Source organism: Nerophis lumbriciformis, linkage group LG37 (genome assembly GCF_033978685.3).
Source record: "Nerophis lumbriciformis linkage group LG37, RoL_Nlum_v2.1, whole genome shotgun sequence".
NCBI classification, from domain to species: Eukaryota; Metazoa; Chordata; class Actinopteri; order Syngnathiformes; family Syngnathidae; genus Nerophis; species Nerophis lumbriciformis.
In genome coordinates, this window is record NC_084584.2 from 6,180,711 (window position 1) to 6,198,373 (window position 17,663).

The window sequence follows — 17,663 nt, forward strand, 5'->3', positions numbered from 1 at the left end:
ATTTTTCAAGGCATTTCAACCGTTCCACTGTCAAAACATTCCTCTTAATCAGGACAAAAAAATAAGTTGTTTTTTGAACTGGAAAACATTCCAGTTTTCCCGAAATTCCAGGAATTCCATAATGCCATTTCTCAATTCAGCATGTTACTACTTCAACATTTCTTGACCGATTTTAAGTATTCCAACACCAACCATTCAAGTTTTTTCCCATTTTGACCAAAGTTCCCGCTTTTCCCGAAATTCCCAATTTTGGGGGGAAATTCCCATTGAAATAAATGGGACATTTATCAAAGTTTCACAACACCCCACATTTTTCATCTTATTCAAACTGTTCCAACTTCAAAACTGTCCAGCCTATTCAGGAATCGTGGAATTTCCCTTGACAAATTCCCAGAATTCCAGGTTTTCCGGGACATTTTTCCCATTCCAAATGAATTGGCCATTTTTCAAACTTCCATATTTTTCACGTTTTTTCAACCCATTCAAACAATTCCGCCTTCAACACATTTCATCCTCCTGAAAATTCAAAATACTATTTTTTCCAAGTTGAAAAAAAAATCCAGGATTTTCCAGAATACCTGGTTTTCCAAAGCCCTATTTCCACCCTTTTTTCTGGTGACTACTCCTTCCACATTTTTCAAGGCACTTCAACCGTTCCACCGTCAAAACATTCCTCTTAATCAGGACAAAAAAACTTTTTTTTTTTAACTGGAAAAATTTCCCGAAATTCCAGGAATTCCGTAATGCTATTTCTCATTTCAACATGTTACTACTTCAACATTTCTTGCCCGATTTTAAGAATTCCAACACCAACCATTCAAGTTTTTTCCCATTTTGACCAAAGTTCCCGCTTTTCCCGAAATTCCCAATTTTGGGGGGAAATTCCCATTGAAATAAATGGGACATTTATCAAAGTTTCACAACTCCCCACATTTTTCATCTTATTCAAACTGTTCCAACTTCAAAACTGTCCAGCCTATTCAGGAATCGTGGAATTTCCCTTGACAAATTCCCAGAATTCCAGGTTTTCCGGGACATTTTTCCCATTCCAAATGAATTGGCCATTTTTCAAACTTCCACCATTTTCACATTTTTTCAACCCATTCAAACAATTCCACCTTCAACACATTTCAACATCCTGGAAATTCAAAATACTATTTTTTTCCAAGTTGAAAAAAAAATCCAGGATTTTCCAGAATACCTGGTTTTCCAAAGCCCTATTTCCACCCTTTTTTCTGGTGACTACTCCTTCCACATTTTTCAAGGCATTTCAACCGTTCCACTGTCAAAACATTCCTCTTAATCAGGACAAAAAAACTTTTTTTTTTTTTAACTGGAAAAATTTCCCGGAATTCCGTAATGCTATTTCTCATTTCAACATGTAACTACTTCAACATTTCTTGTCCGATTTTAAGAATTCCAACACCAACCATTCAAGTTTTTTCCCATTTTGACCAAAGTTCCCGCTTTTCCCGAAATTCCCAATTTTGGGGGGAAATTCCCATTGAAATAAATGGGACATTCATCAAAGTTTCACAACTCCCCACATTTTTCATCTTATTCAAACTGTTCCAACTTCAAAACTGTCCAGCCTATTCAGGAATCGTGGAATTTCCCTTGACAAATTCCCAGAATTCCAGGTTTTCCGGGACATTTTTCCCATTCCAAATGAATTGGCCATTTTTCAAACTTCCACCATTTTCACATTTTTTCAACCCATTCAAACAATTCCACCTTCAACACATTTCACCATCCTGGAAATTCAAAATACTCTTTTTTTCCAAGTTGAAAAAAAATTCCAGGATTTTCCAGAATACCTGGTTTTCCAAAGCCCTATTTCCACCCTTTTTTCTGGCGACTACTCCTTCCACATTTTTCAAGGCATTTCAACCGTTCCATCGTCAAAACATTCCTCTTAATCAGGACAAAAAAACTTCTTTTTTTTTTAACTGGAAAAATTTCCCGAAATTCCAGGAATTCCGTAATGCTATTTCTCATTTCAACATGTAACTACTTCAACATTTCTTGCCCGATTTTAAGTATTCCAACACCAACCATTCAAGTTTTTTACCATTTTGACCAAAGTTCCCGCTTTTCCCGAAATTCTCAGTTTTTGGGGGAAATTCCCATTGAAATAAATGGGACATTTATCAAAGTTTCACAAATCCCCACATTTTTCATCTTATTCAAACTGTTCCAACTTCAAAACTGTCCAGCCTATTCAGGAATCGTGGACTTTCCTTTAACAAATTCCCAGAATTCCAGGTTTTCCGGGACATTTTTCCCATTCCAAATGAATTGGCCATTTTTCAAACTTCCACCATTTTCACATTTTTTCAACCCATTCAAACAATTCCACCTTCAACACATTTCACCATCCTGGAAATTCAAAATACTCTTTTTTTCCAAGTTGAAAAAAATTTCCAGGATTTTCCAGAATACCTGGTTTTCCAAAGCCCTATTTCCACCCTTTTTTCTGGCGACTACTCCTTCCACATTTTCCAAGGCATTTCAACCGTTCCACCGTCAAAACATTCCTCTTAATCAGGACAAAAAAACTTCTTTTTTTTTTTTAACTGGAAAAATTTCCCGAAATTCCAGGAATTCCGTAATGCTATTTCTCATTTCGACATGTAACTACTTCAACATTTCTTGCCCGATTTTAAGAATTCCAACACCAACCATTCAAGTTTTTTCCCATTTTGACCAAAGTTCCCGCTTTTCCCGAAATTCCCAATTTTGGGGGGAAATTCCCATTGAAATAAATGGGACATTCATCAAAGTTTCACAACTCCCCACATTTTTCATCTTATTCAAACTGTTCCAACTTCAAAACTGTCCAGCCTATTCAGGAATCGTGGAATTTCCCTTGACAAATTCCCAGATTTCCCAGAATTCCAGGTTTTCCGGGACATTTTCCAAAGCCCTATTTCCACCCTTTTTTCTGGCGACTACTCCTTCCACATTTTTCAAGGCATTTCAACCGTTCCACTGTCAAAACATTCCTCTTAATCAGGACAAAAAAACTTTTCTTTTTTTTTAAGTGGAAAAATTTCCAGGAATTCCGTAATGCTATTTCTCATTTCAACATGTTACTACTTCAACATTTCTTGCCCGATTTTAAGAATTCCAACACCAACCATTCAAGTTTTTTCCCATTTTGACCAAAGTTCCCGCTTTTCCCGAAATTCCCATTGAAATAAATGGGACATTTATCAAAGTTTCACAACTCCCCACATTTTTCATCTTATTCAAACTGTTCCAACTTCAAAACTGTCCAGCCTATTCAGGAATCGTGGACTTTCCTTTGACAAATTCCCAGATTTCCCAGAATTCCAGGTTTTCCGGGACATTTTCCAAAGCCCTATTTCCACCCTTTTTTCTGGCGACTACTCCATCCACATTTTTCAAGGCATTTCAACCGTTCCACTGTCAAAACATTCCTCTTAATCAGGACAAAAAAACTTCTTTTTTTTTTTAACTGGAAAAATTTCCCGAAATTCCAGGAATTCCATAATGCTATTTCTCATTTCAACATGTTACGACTTCAACATTTCTTGCCCGATTTTAAAAATTCCAACACCAACCATTCAAGTTTTTTCCCATTTTGACCAAAGTTCCCGCTTTTCCCGAAATTCCTAATTTTGGGGGGAAATTCCCATTGAAATAAATGGGACATTTATCAAAGTTTCACAACTCCCCACATTTTTCATCTTATTCAAACTGTTCCAACTTCAAAACTGTCCAGCCTATTCAGGAATCGTGGACTTTCCTTTGACAAATTCCCAGATTTCCCAGAATTCCAGGTTTTTCGGGACATTTTTCCCATTCCAAATGAATTGGCCATTTTTCAAACTTCCACCATTTTCACATTTTTTCAACCCATTCAAACAATTCCACCTTCAACACATTTCACCATCCTGGAAATTCAAAATACTCTTTTTTTCCAAGTTGAAAAAAAATTCCAGGATTTTCCAGAATACCTGGTTTTCCAAAGCCCTATTTCCACCCTTTTTTTCTGGCGACTACTCCTTCCACATTTTTCAAGGCATTTCAACCGTTCCACTGTCAAAACATTCCTCTTAATCAGGACAAAAAATTAAGTTGTTTTTTGAACTGGAAAACATTCCGGTTTTCCCGAAATTCCAGGAATTCCGTAATGCCATTTCTCAATTCAGCATGTTACTACTTCAACATTTCTTGACCGATTTTAAGTATTCCAACACCAACCATTCAAGTTTTTTACCATTTTGACCAAAGTTCCCGCTTTTCCCGAAATTCTCAGTTTTTGGGGGAAATTCCCATTGAAATAAATGGGACATTTATCAAAGTTTCACAACTCCCCACATTTTTCATCTTATTCAAACTGTTCCAACTTCAAAACTGTCCAGCCTATTCAGGAATCGTGGACTTTCCTTTGACAAATTCCCAGATTTCCCAGAATTCCAGGTTTTCCGGGACATTTTTCCCATTCAAAATGAATTGGCCATTTTTCAAACTTCCACCTTTTTCACATTTTTTCAACCCATTCAAACAATTACACCTTCAACACATTTCACCATCCTGGAAATTCAAAATACTATTTTTTTCCAAGTTGACAACAATTCCAGGATTTTCCAGAATACCTGGTTTTCCAAAGCCCTATTGCCACCCTTTTTTCTGGCGACTACTCCTTCCACATTTTTCAAGGCATTTCAACCGTTCCACCGTCAAAACATTCCTCTTAATCAGGACAAAAAAACTTTCTTTTTTTTAACTGGAAAAATTTCCCGAAATTCCAGGAATTCCGTAATGCTATTTCTCATTTCAACATGTAACTACTTCAACATTTCTTGCCCGATTTTAAGAATTCCAACACCAACCATTCAAGTTTTTTCCCATTTTGACCAAAGTTCCCGCTTTTCCCGAAATTCCCAATTTTTGGGGGAAATTCCCATTGAAATAAATGGGACATTCATCAAAGTTTCACAACTCCCCACATTTTTCATCTTATTCAAACTGTTCCAACTTCAAAACTGTCCAGCCTATTCAGGAATCGTGGAATTTCCCTTGACAAATTCCCAGAATTCCAGGTTTTCCGGGACATTTTTCCCATTCAAAATGAATTGGCCATTTTTCAAACTTCCACCTTTTTCACGTTTTTTCAACCCATTCAAACAATTCCGCCTTCAACACATTTCACCATCCTGGAAATTCAAAATACTCTTTTTTTTCCAAGATGAAAACAATTCCAGGATTTTCCAGAATACCTGGTTTTCCAAAGCCCTATTTCCACCCTTTTTTCTGGCGACTACTCCTTCCACATTTTTCAAGGCATTTCAACCGTTCCACTGTCAAAACATTCCTCTTAATCAGGACAAAAAATTAAGTTGTTTTTTGAACTGGAAAACATTCCGGTTTTCCCGAAATTCCAGGAATTCCGTAATGCCATTTCTCAATTCAGCATGTTACTACTTCAACATTTCTTGACCGATTTTAAGTATTCCAACACCAACCATTCAAGTTTTTTACCATTTTGACCAAAGTTCCCGCTTTTCCCGAAATTCTCAGTTTTTGGGGGAAATTCCCATTGAAATAAATGGGACATTTATCAAAGTTTCACAACTCCCCACATTTTTCATCTTATTCAAACTGTTCCAACTTCAAAACTGTCCAGCCTATTCAGGAATCATGGACTTTCCTTTGACAAATTCCCAGATTTCCCAGAATTCCAGGTTTTCCGGGACATTTTTCCCATTCAAAATGAATTGGCCATTTTTCAAACTTCCACCTTTTTCACGTTTTTTCAACCCATTCAAACAATTCCGCCTTCAACACATTTCACCATCCTGGAAATTCAAAATACTCTTTTTTTTTCCAAGATGTAAACAATTCCAGGATTTTCCAGAATACCTGGTTTTCCAAAGCCCTATTTCCACCCTTTTTTCTGGCGACTACTCCTTCCACATTTTTCAAGGCATTTCAACCGTTCCACTGTCAAAACATTCCTCTTAATCAGGACAAAAAATTAAGTTGTTTTTTGAACTGGAAAACATTCCGGTTTTCCGGAAATTCCAGGAATTCCGTAATGCCATTTCTCAATTCAGCATGTTACTACTTCAACATTTCTTGACCGATTTTAAGTATTCCAACACCAACCATTCAAGTTTTTTACCATTTTGACCAAAGTTCCCGCTTTTCCCGAAATTCTCAGTTTTTGGGGGAAATTCCCATTGAAATAAATGGGACATTTATCAAAGTTTCACAACTCCCCACATTTTTCATCTTATTCAAACTGTTCCAACTTAAACTGTCCAGCCTATTCAGGAATCGTGGACTTTCCTTTGACAAATTCCCAGAATTCCAGGTTTTCCGGGACATTTTTCCCATTCCAAAGGAATTGGCCATTTTTCAAACTTCCACCATTTTCACATTTTTTCAACCCATTCAAACAATTCCACCTTCAACACATTTCACCATCCTGGAAATTCAAAATACTCTTTTTTTCCAAGTTGAAAAAAAAATCCAGGATTTTCCAGAATACCTGGTTTTCCAAAGCCCTATTTCCACCCTTTTTTCTGGTGACTACTCCTTCCACATTTTTCAAGGCATTTCAACCGTTCCACCGTCAAAACATTCCTCTTAATCAGGACAAAAAAACTTTTTTTTTTTTTTAACTGGAAAAATTTCCCGAAATTCCAGGAATTCCGTAATGCTATTTCTCATTTCAACATGTAACTACTTCAACATTTCTTGCCCGATTTTAAGAATTCCAACACCAACCATTCAAGTTTTTTCCCATTTTGACCAAAGTTCCCGCTTTTCCCGAAATTCGTAATTTTGGGGGGAAATTCCCATTGAAATAAATGGGACATTTATCAAAGTTTCACAACTCCCCACATTTTTCATCTTATTCAAACTGTTCCAACTTCAAAACTGTCCAGCCTATTCAGGAATCGTGGACTTTCCTTTGACAAATTCCCAGATTTCCCAGAATTCCAGGTTTTCCGGGACATTTTTCCCATTCCAAATGAATTGGCCATTTTTCAAACTTCCACCATTTTCACATTTTTTCAACCCATTCAAACAATTCCACCTTCAACACATTTCACCATCCTGGAAATTCAAAATACTCTTTTTCCAAGATGAAAACAATTCCAGGATTTTCCAGAATACCTGGTTTTCCAAAGCCCTATTTCCACCCTTTTTTCTGGCGACTACTCCATCCACATTTTTCAAGGCATTTCAACCGTTCCACTGTCAAAACATTCCTCTTAATCAGGACAAAAAATTAAGTTGTTTTTTGAACTGGAAAACATTCCGGTTTTCCCGAAATTCCAGGAATTCCGTAATGCCATTTCTCAATTCAGCATGTTACTACTTCAACATTTCTTGACCGATTTTAAGCATTCCAACACCAACCATTCAAGTTTTTTACCATTTTGACCAAAAGTTCCCGCTTTTCCAAAAGTTCCCGCTTTTCCCGAAATCCCCAATTTTTTGGGAAATTCCCATTGAAATAAATGGAACATTCTTCAAAGTTTCACAACTCCCACATTTTTCGTCTGATTCAAACTGTTCCATCTTAAAAATATTCAGCCTGTTTGGTAATTGTGTGCTCTACTTCAACAATTCTAAAAAAAAATCCAGGATTTCAGTTCAACTTCAGCATTGGAGCATTCACACGCAATTCCTTCAGGAATTGATTGCCTCATCTAGTTTAAATTAACATTCTACACATACTATTAATAATCAAAACATAAAAAAGTGGAATAAAAGAGCAAAAAGGTATAACAAGAAAAAGTTGCAATGTTGACCCTAATGACAAAGCTGCTATGCAGGCTGTTTTTTTTCTTTTAAAGTTAATATTGTTTTAAAATATTGACCTATTCAATGCTGTTTACTTCACATCAGATATTCCACTTTTTTGCAATATTTTTTGGTGGAAATATTGCGTATTATGAGTGTTTGTTTTCTTTGACAAAAAGGGCATACAGCAAAAACATGAACAATTAATAAAAACTTAGACGTGAAAGTGATTTTTTTTAATTAACATTCTAGACATACTATTAAAAAAACAAAACATAAAAAAGTGGAATAAAAGAGCAAAAAGGTATCACAAGAAAAAGTTGCAATGTTGACCCTAATAACAAAGCTGCCATGCAGGCTTTTTTATTTTTTTTTGTCAATATTATTTGGAAATATTTACCTATTCAACGCTCCGTTTACTTCACATCAAATATTCCACTTTTAAATATTTTTTGGTGAAAATATTGTGTAATTTGTGTTTATTCTTTTATTTAATTTTTTTTACAAATAATAGGGCATACAACAAATAGATGAAAAAATAATAAAAACTTAGACCGGAAGGTAATCGAGAGATTTAAGTGTTGAAAGTAAAAAAAAAAAATTAAAAAAAATATCTGTGCCTTATTTTTAACACTTTTATTACTTGGACCCTTTAGGATCCCCAATAATATTAGTGGGATTTATTCATAAAAACTCATTACTCAAAAAAGAATAATTAATTAAAACCAATGTTATGAATTATTGAGCTATTTAAGGCTCCAATTTCTTCAAATAAGTAAGTAAGGTTGTACTTAAGCCTCAGCTCTCACTTAAAGCGTGAGTGAAGAAAGTGTAAAGAATGCACGACCGACCTGATAAGTCTGAAAGAGATGATACCTGCAGCTAGTCCTATACAGTCCCCCTCCTAATGCTTCAGTCACACGCAGGATTCTCACAGGGATGAAGCAAAAACACAAACTTACCTACTGTATCATACGTGGAAATATTGCATATTTTGTGTTTTTTTTACCACAAAAATAGGGTTTTGACAAAAAGGGGATACAACATAAGAATAAAACAACTTTATATAGACAGATAGACCTGAAGTTATATTTTTTTGAATAAAAATATATGACTTGTTTAGAAAAAAAAAACATGACTTAGACCAGAGGTGTCAGACGTTTTCACTGAGGGCCACATCGCAGTTATGTTTGGCCCCAGAGGGCAGCTTCTAACAGTGAATACTATTATTACACCATTTTTTAATGCATTTTATTAGTAGATTTTTTAAAAACTAAAATGTAAAAAAAAAAAAAATAGGATAAGTTGCAATAATTTCACCTCAAAATGTAGTGTATTACTGTAAATGGACAAATAGTACTATCATTTTTATGATAAATTAAAAAAAAAGTCAGTTATGTTGCCAGAAAAAATTACATTAGTTTTTTTTACAGTAAATAAAAAAAATTGCAATTTTCCAGTAACATTTTGGCACCTGAGCTGCCAGTTAGTTTTTTTTTTACCGCAAATCAACAACTGTAGATTTTTTTGGTGTATTACTGTAAATGCACCACAGTTTATTACAGTAAAAAAAAAGTACAGTTTTTTTTCATTGAGAGAAAAATGCTGTAAAAACCACAGTAAATTTCACAATTTTACCATGAAATCTATTGGGTTTTTTTTTACATTGCACAAAAAAAGGCAGCTATGTTGCCAGAAAATTTACATTAGTTTTTTTTTACTGTAAATTAAAAACAAATCTATTTTACAGTAACATTTTGGCACCTGAGTCGCCAGTTTTTTGGGGGTTTTTTTTACCGCAAATCAACAACTGTAGATTTTTCGGTGTATTACTGTAAATGCCAAAACGGCACCACAGTTTATTCAGTAAAAAAAATTATAGTTTATTTGCTTAGTTGTTAATGCAACTTATATTTTTTACTTTAAACTTTTTGTACCTTTCTTTCCCTTTCTCTTACAATGCCATTCTATTGTATAAAATAGGGTAAGTTGCAATAATTTCACCTCAAAATGTAGTGTATTACTGTAAATGGAAAAATAGTACTATCGTTTTTATGATAAATAAAAAAAGGCAGCTATGTTGCCAGATAAAATTACATTAGTTTTTTTTTACTGTAAATAAAAAAATTGCAATTTTCCAGTAACATTTTGGCACCTGAGCTGCCAGTTAGTTTTTTTTACCGCAAATCAACAATTGTATATTTTTTGGTGTATTACTGTAAATGCACCACAGTTTTTTACAGTAAAAAGAAATTACAGTTTTTTTCATTGAGAGAAAAATGCTGTAAAAACCACAGTAAATTTCACAATTTTACCATGAAATCTATTGGGGTTTTTTTACATTGCACAACATTGCTTTGAAATCATTATTAGTATTTATTTCCGTTTAAAAAAAAAAAATGGTTTGAATGTTTGATAATATATTTTTACATAATTAGACAATATTTAAGTTAACATCATTTGCGATTACTTTGAGTCCATGTATTTTTTTCCCCCTCCCAAAATAGAAAGAAAGAATACATTTAGTAAGAAAAGTTACAGTACTTTATTGATGCATATTATTTCCAGGCTTTCCAGGGCCAAATAAAATGAAGTGGCCACATCTGGGCCTTGATTTTGACACCTGCGACTTAGACCCTTCCAGGTCCCCGGGACCAAACTTGAGGAGAGCCTGAAAAGTAAAAAAAAAAAATTAATATATTGTATTAGTTGTGAAAATGGCCTCTGCATGTTTTGATTTTATGTGTCTATCCACGAGTGTAAATGAAATAAAAGACAGATTAAATGTCACTGAAAACACTAGTAAACGCCAGAGAGTTGCAATTAATCGACATCATGGCATCAAATTTTGAGTATTTATGTTTTAAATGTTATTTTGTTGCAGACTGAGCGTCCCTGACAGCACACCATTCACAGCAGTTCTGAAGTTTGCTGCTGAGGAGGTAAGAATAATAATAATTATTATTATGAATGAATAATACTGTGAGATAATATAGTGTGTCTATTCCTTGGTTCCTACAATACATTGTGGCTGAATGCACTGCTCATCTGGATCTCATCCCCACTGCACTTTTGTAGCAATGTAACATAGGGTTGGGCGATAAAACGATATCAAAATATATCGCGATGGACATGTGCTCGATATCAATAAAAAAATGCGTATTTTTTTTCTTCTTCGTCGGAAGAACGCGGAAATATGGAAGCAAGGTTGGTTGCATGAGCAAAAGGCACTCGCTCTCAGGAAGTGAAGTGTGACACGCTGACAGCCAATCAGGTGACAGCATCAAGTTTGGTTGATTATTTGCATGGAGTGAGAAGAGTAAGTCAAAATGGAAAAAATGTAGATAAAAGAGGAAAAGTCACCTGGACCGTAGTCAGACCAATGTGGTCTGTAAATGATGCAAGGCAAGACCTGCTGATACTACACTACCTTAGCCACGCTCACCCTTCAGAGCACGGTTCCCCAACCTTTTTTCCACCAGGGACCGCTTTAATGTATGCGTTAGAGATGCGCGGTGTGTGCGGGCACAACCGCGGATTATCCGCGGATCGGGCGGATGAAATAAAAAAAAATTAGATTTTATCCGCGGGTCGGGTCGGGTCGGGTCGGGTCGGGCGGGCGGTTGAAATAAAAAAAAATTAGATTTTAAATAGATTCAGGCGGGTGGCAGTTAAACCAATTCAGAAATGTATATACATAGTTAAATGTTGTTACCCACATACGAAAAACGAGCAGGCACCTGCTGCATATGCCACAACAGAAGAAAAAAAAAAAAAGAGATGGACACTTTTACGGAGCGGAGAAGGGACGCCTCGCCGGGGTCCGGGACCGAGGCCCCTTCCCCCGAGAGGGCCCCACCGGGAGCCGTAGCTGAGGCGATCCGCGAGAAGGGCCCGACGCACGTCCAGGGTCACCACCGCGCCCACCGCACCGACACCCCGCCTCGTCCGCCTTCGCCGCAGCCGGCGTCACGCGCAGCGGGTAAGCAGCTTACCTGCCCGCCACCCCGGTGGACGGGGGCTCGTAACAGGGGTCACTCCGCGCGCTCCGCCCGCGCAGCTTACCTGCCCGCCACCCCTGTTGCCGGGGGCGCGTAACAGGGGTCACTCCGCGCGCAGTGCGCTCACGAAAGGGGTGGGGCTCACCCTGGTTGATATAGACTGCAGGACGGTGGCCATGGAAGTCGGAACCCGCTAAGGAGTGTGTAGCAACCCACCTGCCGAATCAACTAGCCCTGAAAATGGATGGCGCTGGAGCGTCGGGCCCATACCCGGCCGTCGCCGGCAGCGAGACGCGCTTGGAGGTGCGCTCAGCGCGGCTCCCATATGATTGCGCACTGGTGTGCGTCTGGGTCGTGACAGCGTGGCACGCGAATGTCTGTGCTGCATTGGATCAGTCTCCTTTCTTTAACAGGCAAAAGCTTTATAACCTCACTAATGCCTTGCATCGTCTATATTAGATATATAACAACGGGCGGGTGCGGTTCTGATCAAATGTTAGATTGGGTGGATGGCGGATGGTTGACGACTTTCTGATGCGGTTGCGGATGAAATAATTGCCTATCCGCGCATCTCTAGTATGCGTTATTTTCACGGACCAGCTTTCTACATGTGGCAGATAAAAACAGCAAAAAAATCAGCATGAACAATTAGCCTTTGGTTACAATCTGGCACATTAACATTTTATACGTCAAATAGTGTGCATTGTGCCATGCACTATAACAAAGGAGTTGTAATATACATCTATTAACAAACGTATTGGTGTGTTTAGTGGGACAAGCGGAAGTTAAGTGGGAGAAAATGCGGTAGTTTATTTAATTAATAATGTTTCTGTGCGGCCCGGTAGCAAATGTGTCACGGACCGGTACCGGTCCCCGGACCGGTGGTTGGGGACCACTGCTTTAGAGCACAGCTGTAACTTTCTGCCACTAAACCTGCAGAAAATGGTTCTTCTCAGGTGTCTCTCTGTTTACATTTTCACACTTTGCACTATTGTCTTACACTTTATAAATAATTTCTTACATATTCCTTATTTTAAGATCTTATTGTTAAGTGTTCAATGTGATTTTACTATTTTGTTGACATTGTTTGAGTGTTTCCTTTCTGCCTTGATAGCTGAGGGCATTATAATCAGAGGAAGGTTACATTTTAAATAAAAATATAGAATATTTTATTCTCCTTCTTATTTTCCATAAGTCATAAAAAATATAAATAATTATTGATTTCGACCGATATAATAATACAATTTAAATAATTACTGCATAACAAAAAATAATTTTTATAGTTAAATAAGAATAACAGGGCAAAATCATGTTACAGTCGTTGTTTCCTGGCACTAAACCAGCAGAAAATAGTTCTTCTCAGGTTTCTCAATGTTTACATTTTCACACTTTGCACTATTTTCTTACACTTTATAAAGCATTTCTTACATATTCCTTATTTTAAGAGCTTATTGTTAAGTCTTCAACGTGATTTTACTATTTTGTTGACATTGTTTGAGTGTTTTCCATGCTTGTGTTGACATTTCTTTTCTGCCTTGATAGCTGAGGGATTATAATCAGAGGAAGGCTCAATTTTAAATAAAAATATAAAATATTTTATTCTCCTTCTTCTTATTTTCTATAGGTCATAAAAAATATTATCAATAATTATTGATATCAACCGATATAATAATAATAATATAATTTAAATATTTACTGCATAACAAAAATGATTTTTTATAGTTAAATAAGAATAACAGGGTAAAATCATGTTACACAGCCGTTATTTCCTGGCACTAAACCTGCAGAAAATAGTTCTGAAGTTTCTCTGTTTACATTTTCACACTTTGCACTATTTTCTGACGCTTTATGAAGCATTTCTTACACATTCCCTATTTTAAGATCTTATTGTTAAGTCTTAAATGTTGTTTACATTGTTTTCCATGCTTGTGATGACATCTCCTTGCTGCCTTGATAGCTGAGGGCATTATAATCAGAGGAAGGTTACATAAAAAGAAATAAAATAAAAATAAAAAAATATATATATACTGTATATATATATATATTTTTTTTTTTTTAATTCTTATTTTCCATAGGTCATAAAAAATACAAATAATTAACAATAATAATAATTTCCTTTCTGCCTTGATAGCTGAGGGCATTATAATCAGAGGAAGGTTACATAAAAAATTTAAAAAATAAATACATTTAAAAAAAAAAAAAAATATATATATATATATATATATATATATATATATATATACATATATATATATTTTATTCTTATTTTCCATAGGTCATAAAAAATACAAATAATTAACAATAATAATAATTTCCTTTCTGCCTTGATAGCTGAGGGCATTATAACCTGAGGAAGGTTACATTTCCAATAAAAACATTTTATCGGTCTGTATAAAACACCTACGGTAATACAGTTTTCCGCCATGTCGCCCAGCATTACGTGTGACGTCAGCGAGGGTGAGAAGCATCAGGAACTAGGATATGTTGCCAACTGCAGCCCTTCTTGAATACATGTTAGCGCGAGTTAACAAAGTGATGTTTGGATGGCTGTACATCTCCTTGTAGAGTTACATGGTTATCACTTCATTGAGACGTTGTTCTTTATCCCCCCATAGTAGTAGTTGTGTGACTGTCATAGTAAACCTCTACAGGTCCCTTTCTAGCACCCCCATTCAAACTGAATACATCTTGAATTCAACAATAACGGAACATTAAACCTCTTTTACCGGCGATGTTTGTCATTTTTTGTAAGAAAATTGGAGGTGGGCGTAAGAAACGCTATCACTATGAGTCTGAGGGGACATGTGCTATGGCCGCACGATTAATCAACATGGAGGTTGTGATTAGTGCGATAAATAACCGCAAGCGTCAGGGTTTTTTTTTCTTCTCCATCACCAGCATTTGAGAGACAGACTTTTTTTTTTCCCCCCAAACTCGCTCATCCTAACTTCACTCCTGGGAGGAGCTAATGTTATCTGCCGCCGCCAGCCGGCTTCCTCCATCATCCTGTCAGCTGCTGTAGCACCGGTGGACTTTTCAAATATTTGATGTGAACTTATAGGAGCCTTAAACAGGTCAATAATTCATAACAACATTGATTTTAATTCATTATTACTTTTTGAGTATTGACTGTTTTTAATAAAAAACAGTCAATACTCAATGCGATGAGGTGGCGACTTGTCCAGGGTGTACCCCGCCTTCCGCCCGATTGTAGCTGAGATAGGCTCCAGCGCCCCCCGCGACCCCAAAAGGGAATAAGCGGTAGAAAATGGATGGATGGATGGACTGTTTTTAATAAAAATGCACATTGTAGGTCTCTTCCACCCTCAAGGGTCCCACTCAAGTGTTTAATTCCTTTTTTTTTTTTTATTTATACACTGAACTCTAAAATTTTTAGATCAATTTTAAATATATTTGTTGATTTTAAGTATTTTATTTTTTATTTTTTTGAATGTTGTATAGCAACTTTGGCCTTTTTGTCAAAAAAATATGCAATATTCCTCCCCAAAAGTTAAATTATTCAATATTTGATGTGAAGTTATTTGAGCCTTAAACAGGTCAATAATTCATAACAACATTGATTTGAATTCTTAATTATTTTTTAACATTGACTTATTTTTATATAACTATTTTTTTAACATTTGTAGATTAATTTTAAATATATTTGTTGATTTTAAGTTGGTTTTTTGATTTTTTTTCAAAGTTGTATACAAATTTTGGCCTTTTTGTCAAACATTATGCAATATTCCTCACCCAAAAATTAATTAGTCAAATATTTGATGTGAAGTTATTTGAGCCTTAAACAGGTCAATAGTTCATAACATTGATTTGAATTCTTTATGATTTTTTGAGCATTAACTGTTTCTATTAAAAATCCACATTGTAGGTCCATTCCACCCTAAAGGGTCCCACTCAAAAGTATTTAATTCATGTATATATTTTTATATACATTGAACTCAAAAATTTCTAGATCAATTTTAAATATATTTGTTGATTTTAAGTAGTTAATTTTTTATTTTTTTGAATGTTGTATAGCAATTTTGTCCTTTTTGTCAAACAAATATGCAATATTCCTCCCCAAAAATTAATTTGTCAAATATTTAATGTGAAGTTATTTGAGCCTTAAACAGGTCAATAATTCATAACATTTATTTTAATTCTTAATTATTTTTGAGTATTGACCATTTTTATTAACAATCCACATTGTTAATAACAACCCTTCGACCCTCAAGGGTCCCACTCAAAAGTGTTTCAATTAATTCAAATATATATTTTTATGTATATACATTGACCGCTAACATTTTTAGATTAATTTTAAATATATTTGTTGAATTTAAGTTGTTTTTTGATTTTTTTCAATGTTGTATACCAATTGTGGCCTTTTTGTCAAACATTATGAAATATTCCTCCCCCAAAAAAATAGTCAAATATTTGATGTGAAGTTATTTGAAGTTGAACCTTAAACAGGTCAATAGTTAATCAAATTGATTTGAATTATTTATGATTTCTTGAGCATTAACTGTTTTTATTAAAAATCCACATTATAGGTCCATTCCACCTTCAAGGGTCCCACTCAAAAGTATTTAATTTATATATATATATATATATTTATTTATTTATTTTATTTATTTATTTTTTATATATGTATATATACATTGAACTCTAAAATTTCTAGATCAATTTTAAATATATTTGTTGATTTTAAGTAGGTTTTAATTGTTTTTAATTTTTTTAATGTTGTATAGCAATTTTGTCCTTTTTGTCAGAAAAATATGCAATATTCCTCCCCCAAAAATTAATTTGTCAAATATTTAATGTGAAGTTTTTTGAGCCTTAAACAGGTCAATAATTCATAACATTTATTTTAATTCTTAATTATTTTTGGACATTGACCATTTTTATTAACAATCCACATTGTTAATAACATCCCTTCGACCCTCAAAAGTGTTTCAAGTAATTCAAAGTTATATTTTTTTATATATACATTGACCGCTAACATTTGTAGATTCATTTTAAATATATTTGTTGATTTTAACTTGTTTTTTGATTTTTTTCAATGTTGTATACCAATTTTGGCCTTTTTGTCAAACATTATGTAATATTCCTCCCCCAAAAATTAATTGGTCAAATATTTGATGTGAAGTTATTTGAACCTTAAACAGGTCAATAGTTCATAACATTGATTTTAATTCTTTATGATTTTTTCAGCATTGACTGTTTTTATTAAAAATCCACCCTCAAGGGTCCCACTCAAAAGTATTTAATTCATACATATATATTTTTTTATATACATTGAACTCTAACATTTCTAGATCAATTTTAAATATATTTGTTGATTTTAAGTAGGTTTTTTTTCTTCTTTTTTTTGAATGTCGTATAGCAATTTTGTCCTTTTTGTCAAAAAAAAAAAAATGCAATATTCCTCCCCCCAAAATTAATTTGTCAATATTTCATGTGAAGTTATTTGAACCTTAAACAGGTCAATAGTTCATAACATTTATTTAATTCTTTATGATTTTTTGAGCATTGACTGTTTTTATTAAAAATCCACCCTCAAGGGTCCCACTCAAAATTATTTAATTCATATATATATATATTTTTTTAATATACATTGAACTCTAACATTTCTAGATCAATTTTAAATATAATTGTTGATTTTAAGTAGTTTTTTTATTTTTTTGAATGTTGTATAGCAACGTTGGCCTTTTTGTCAAAAAAATATGCAATATTCCGCCCCAAAAGTTAAATTATTCAATATTTGATGTGAACTTATCTGAGCCTTAAACAGGTCAATAATTCATAACAAAATGTATTATAATTCTTAATTATTTTTGAGCATTGACTGTTTTTTTATTAAAAATCCACATTATAGGT

General features: G+C 34.5%; 1 protein-coding gene across 1 annotated transcript in view; it reads left to right on the forward strand.

The window, feature by feature from the left end:
• Positions 1–17,663, forward strand: part of ufm1 (ubiquitin-fold modifier 1) — a 45,632-nt gene that overhangs the window by 2,618 nt on the left and 25,351 nt on the right. The window contains exon 3 of the mRNA XM_061931313.1: positions 10,673–10,730. Within this exon, the coding sequence (XP_061787297.1) occupies positions 10,673–10,730 (58 nt within the window). The remainder of the gene's footprint in view (positions 1–10,672; positions 10,731–17,663) is intronic.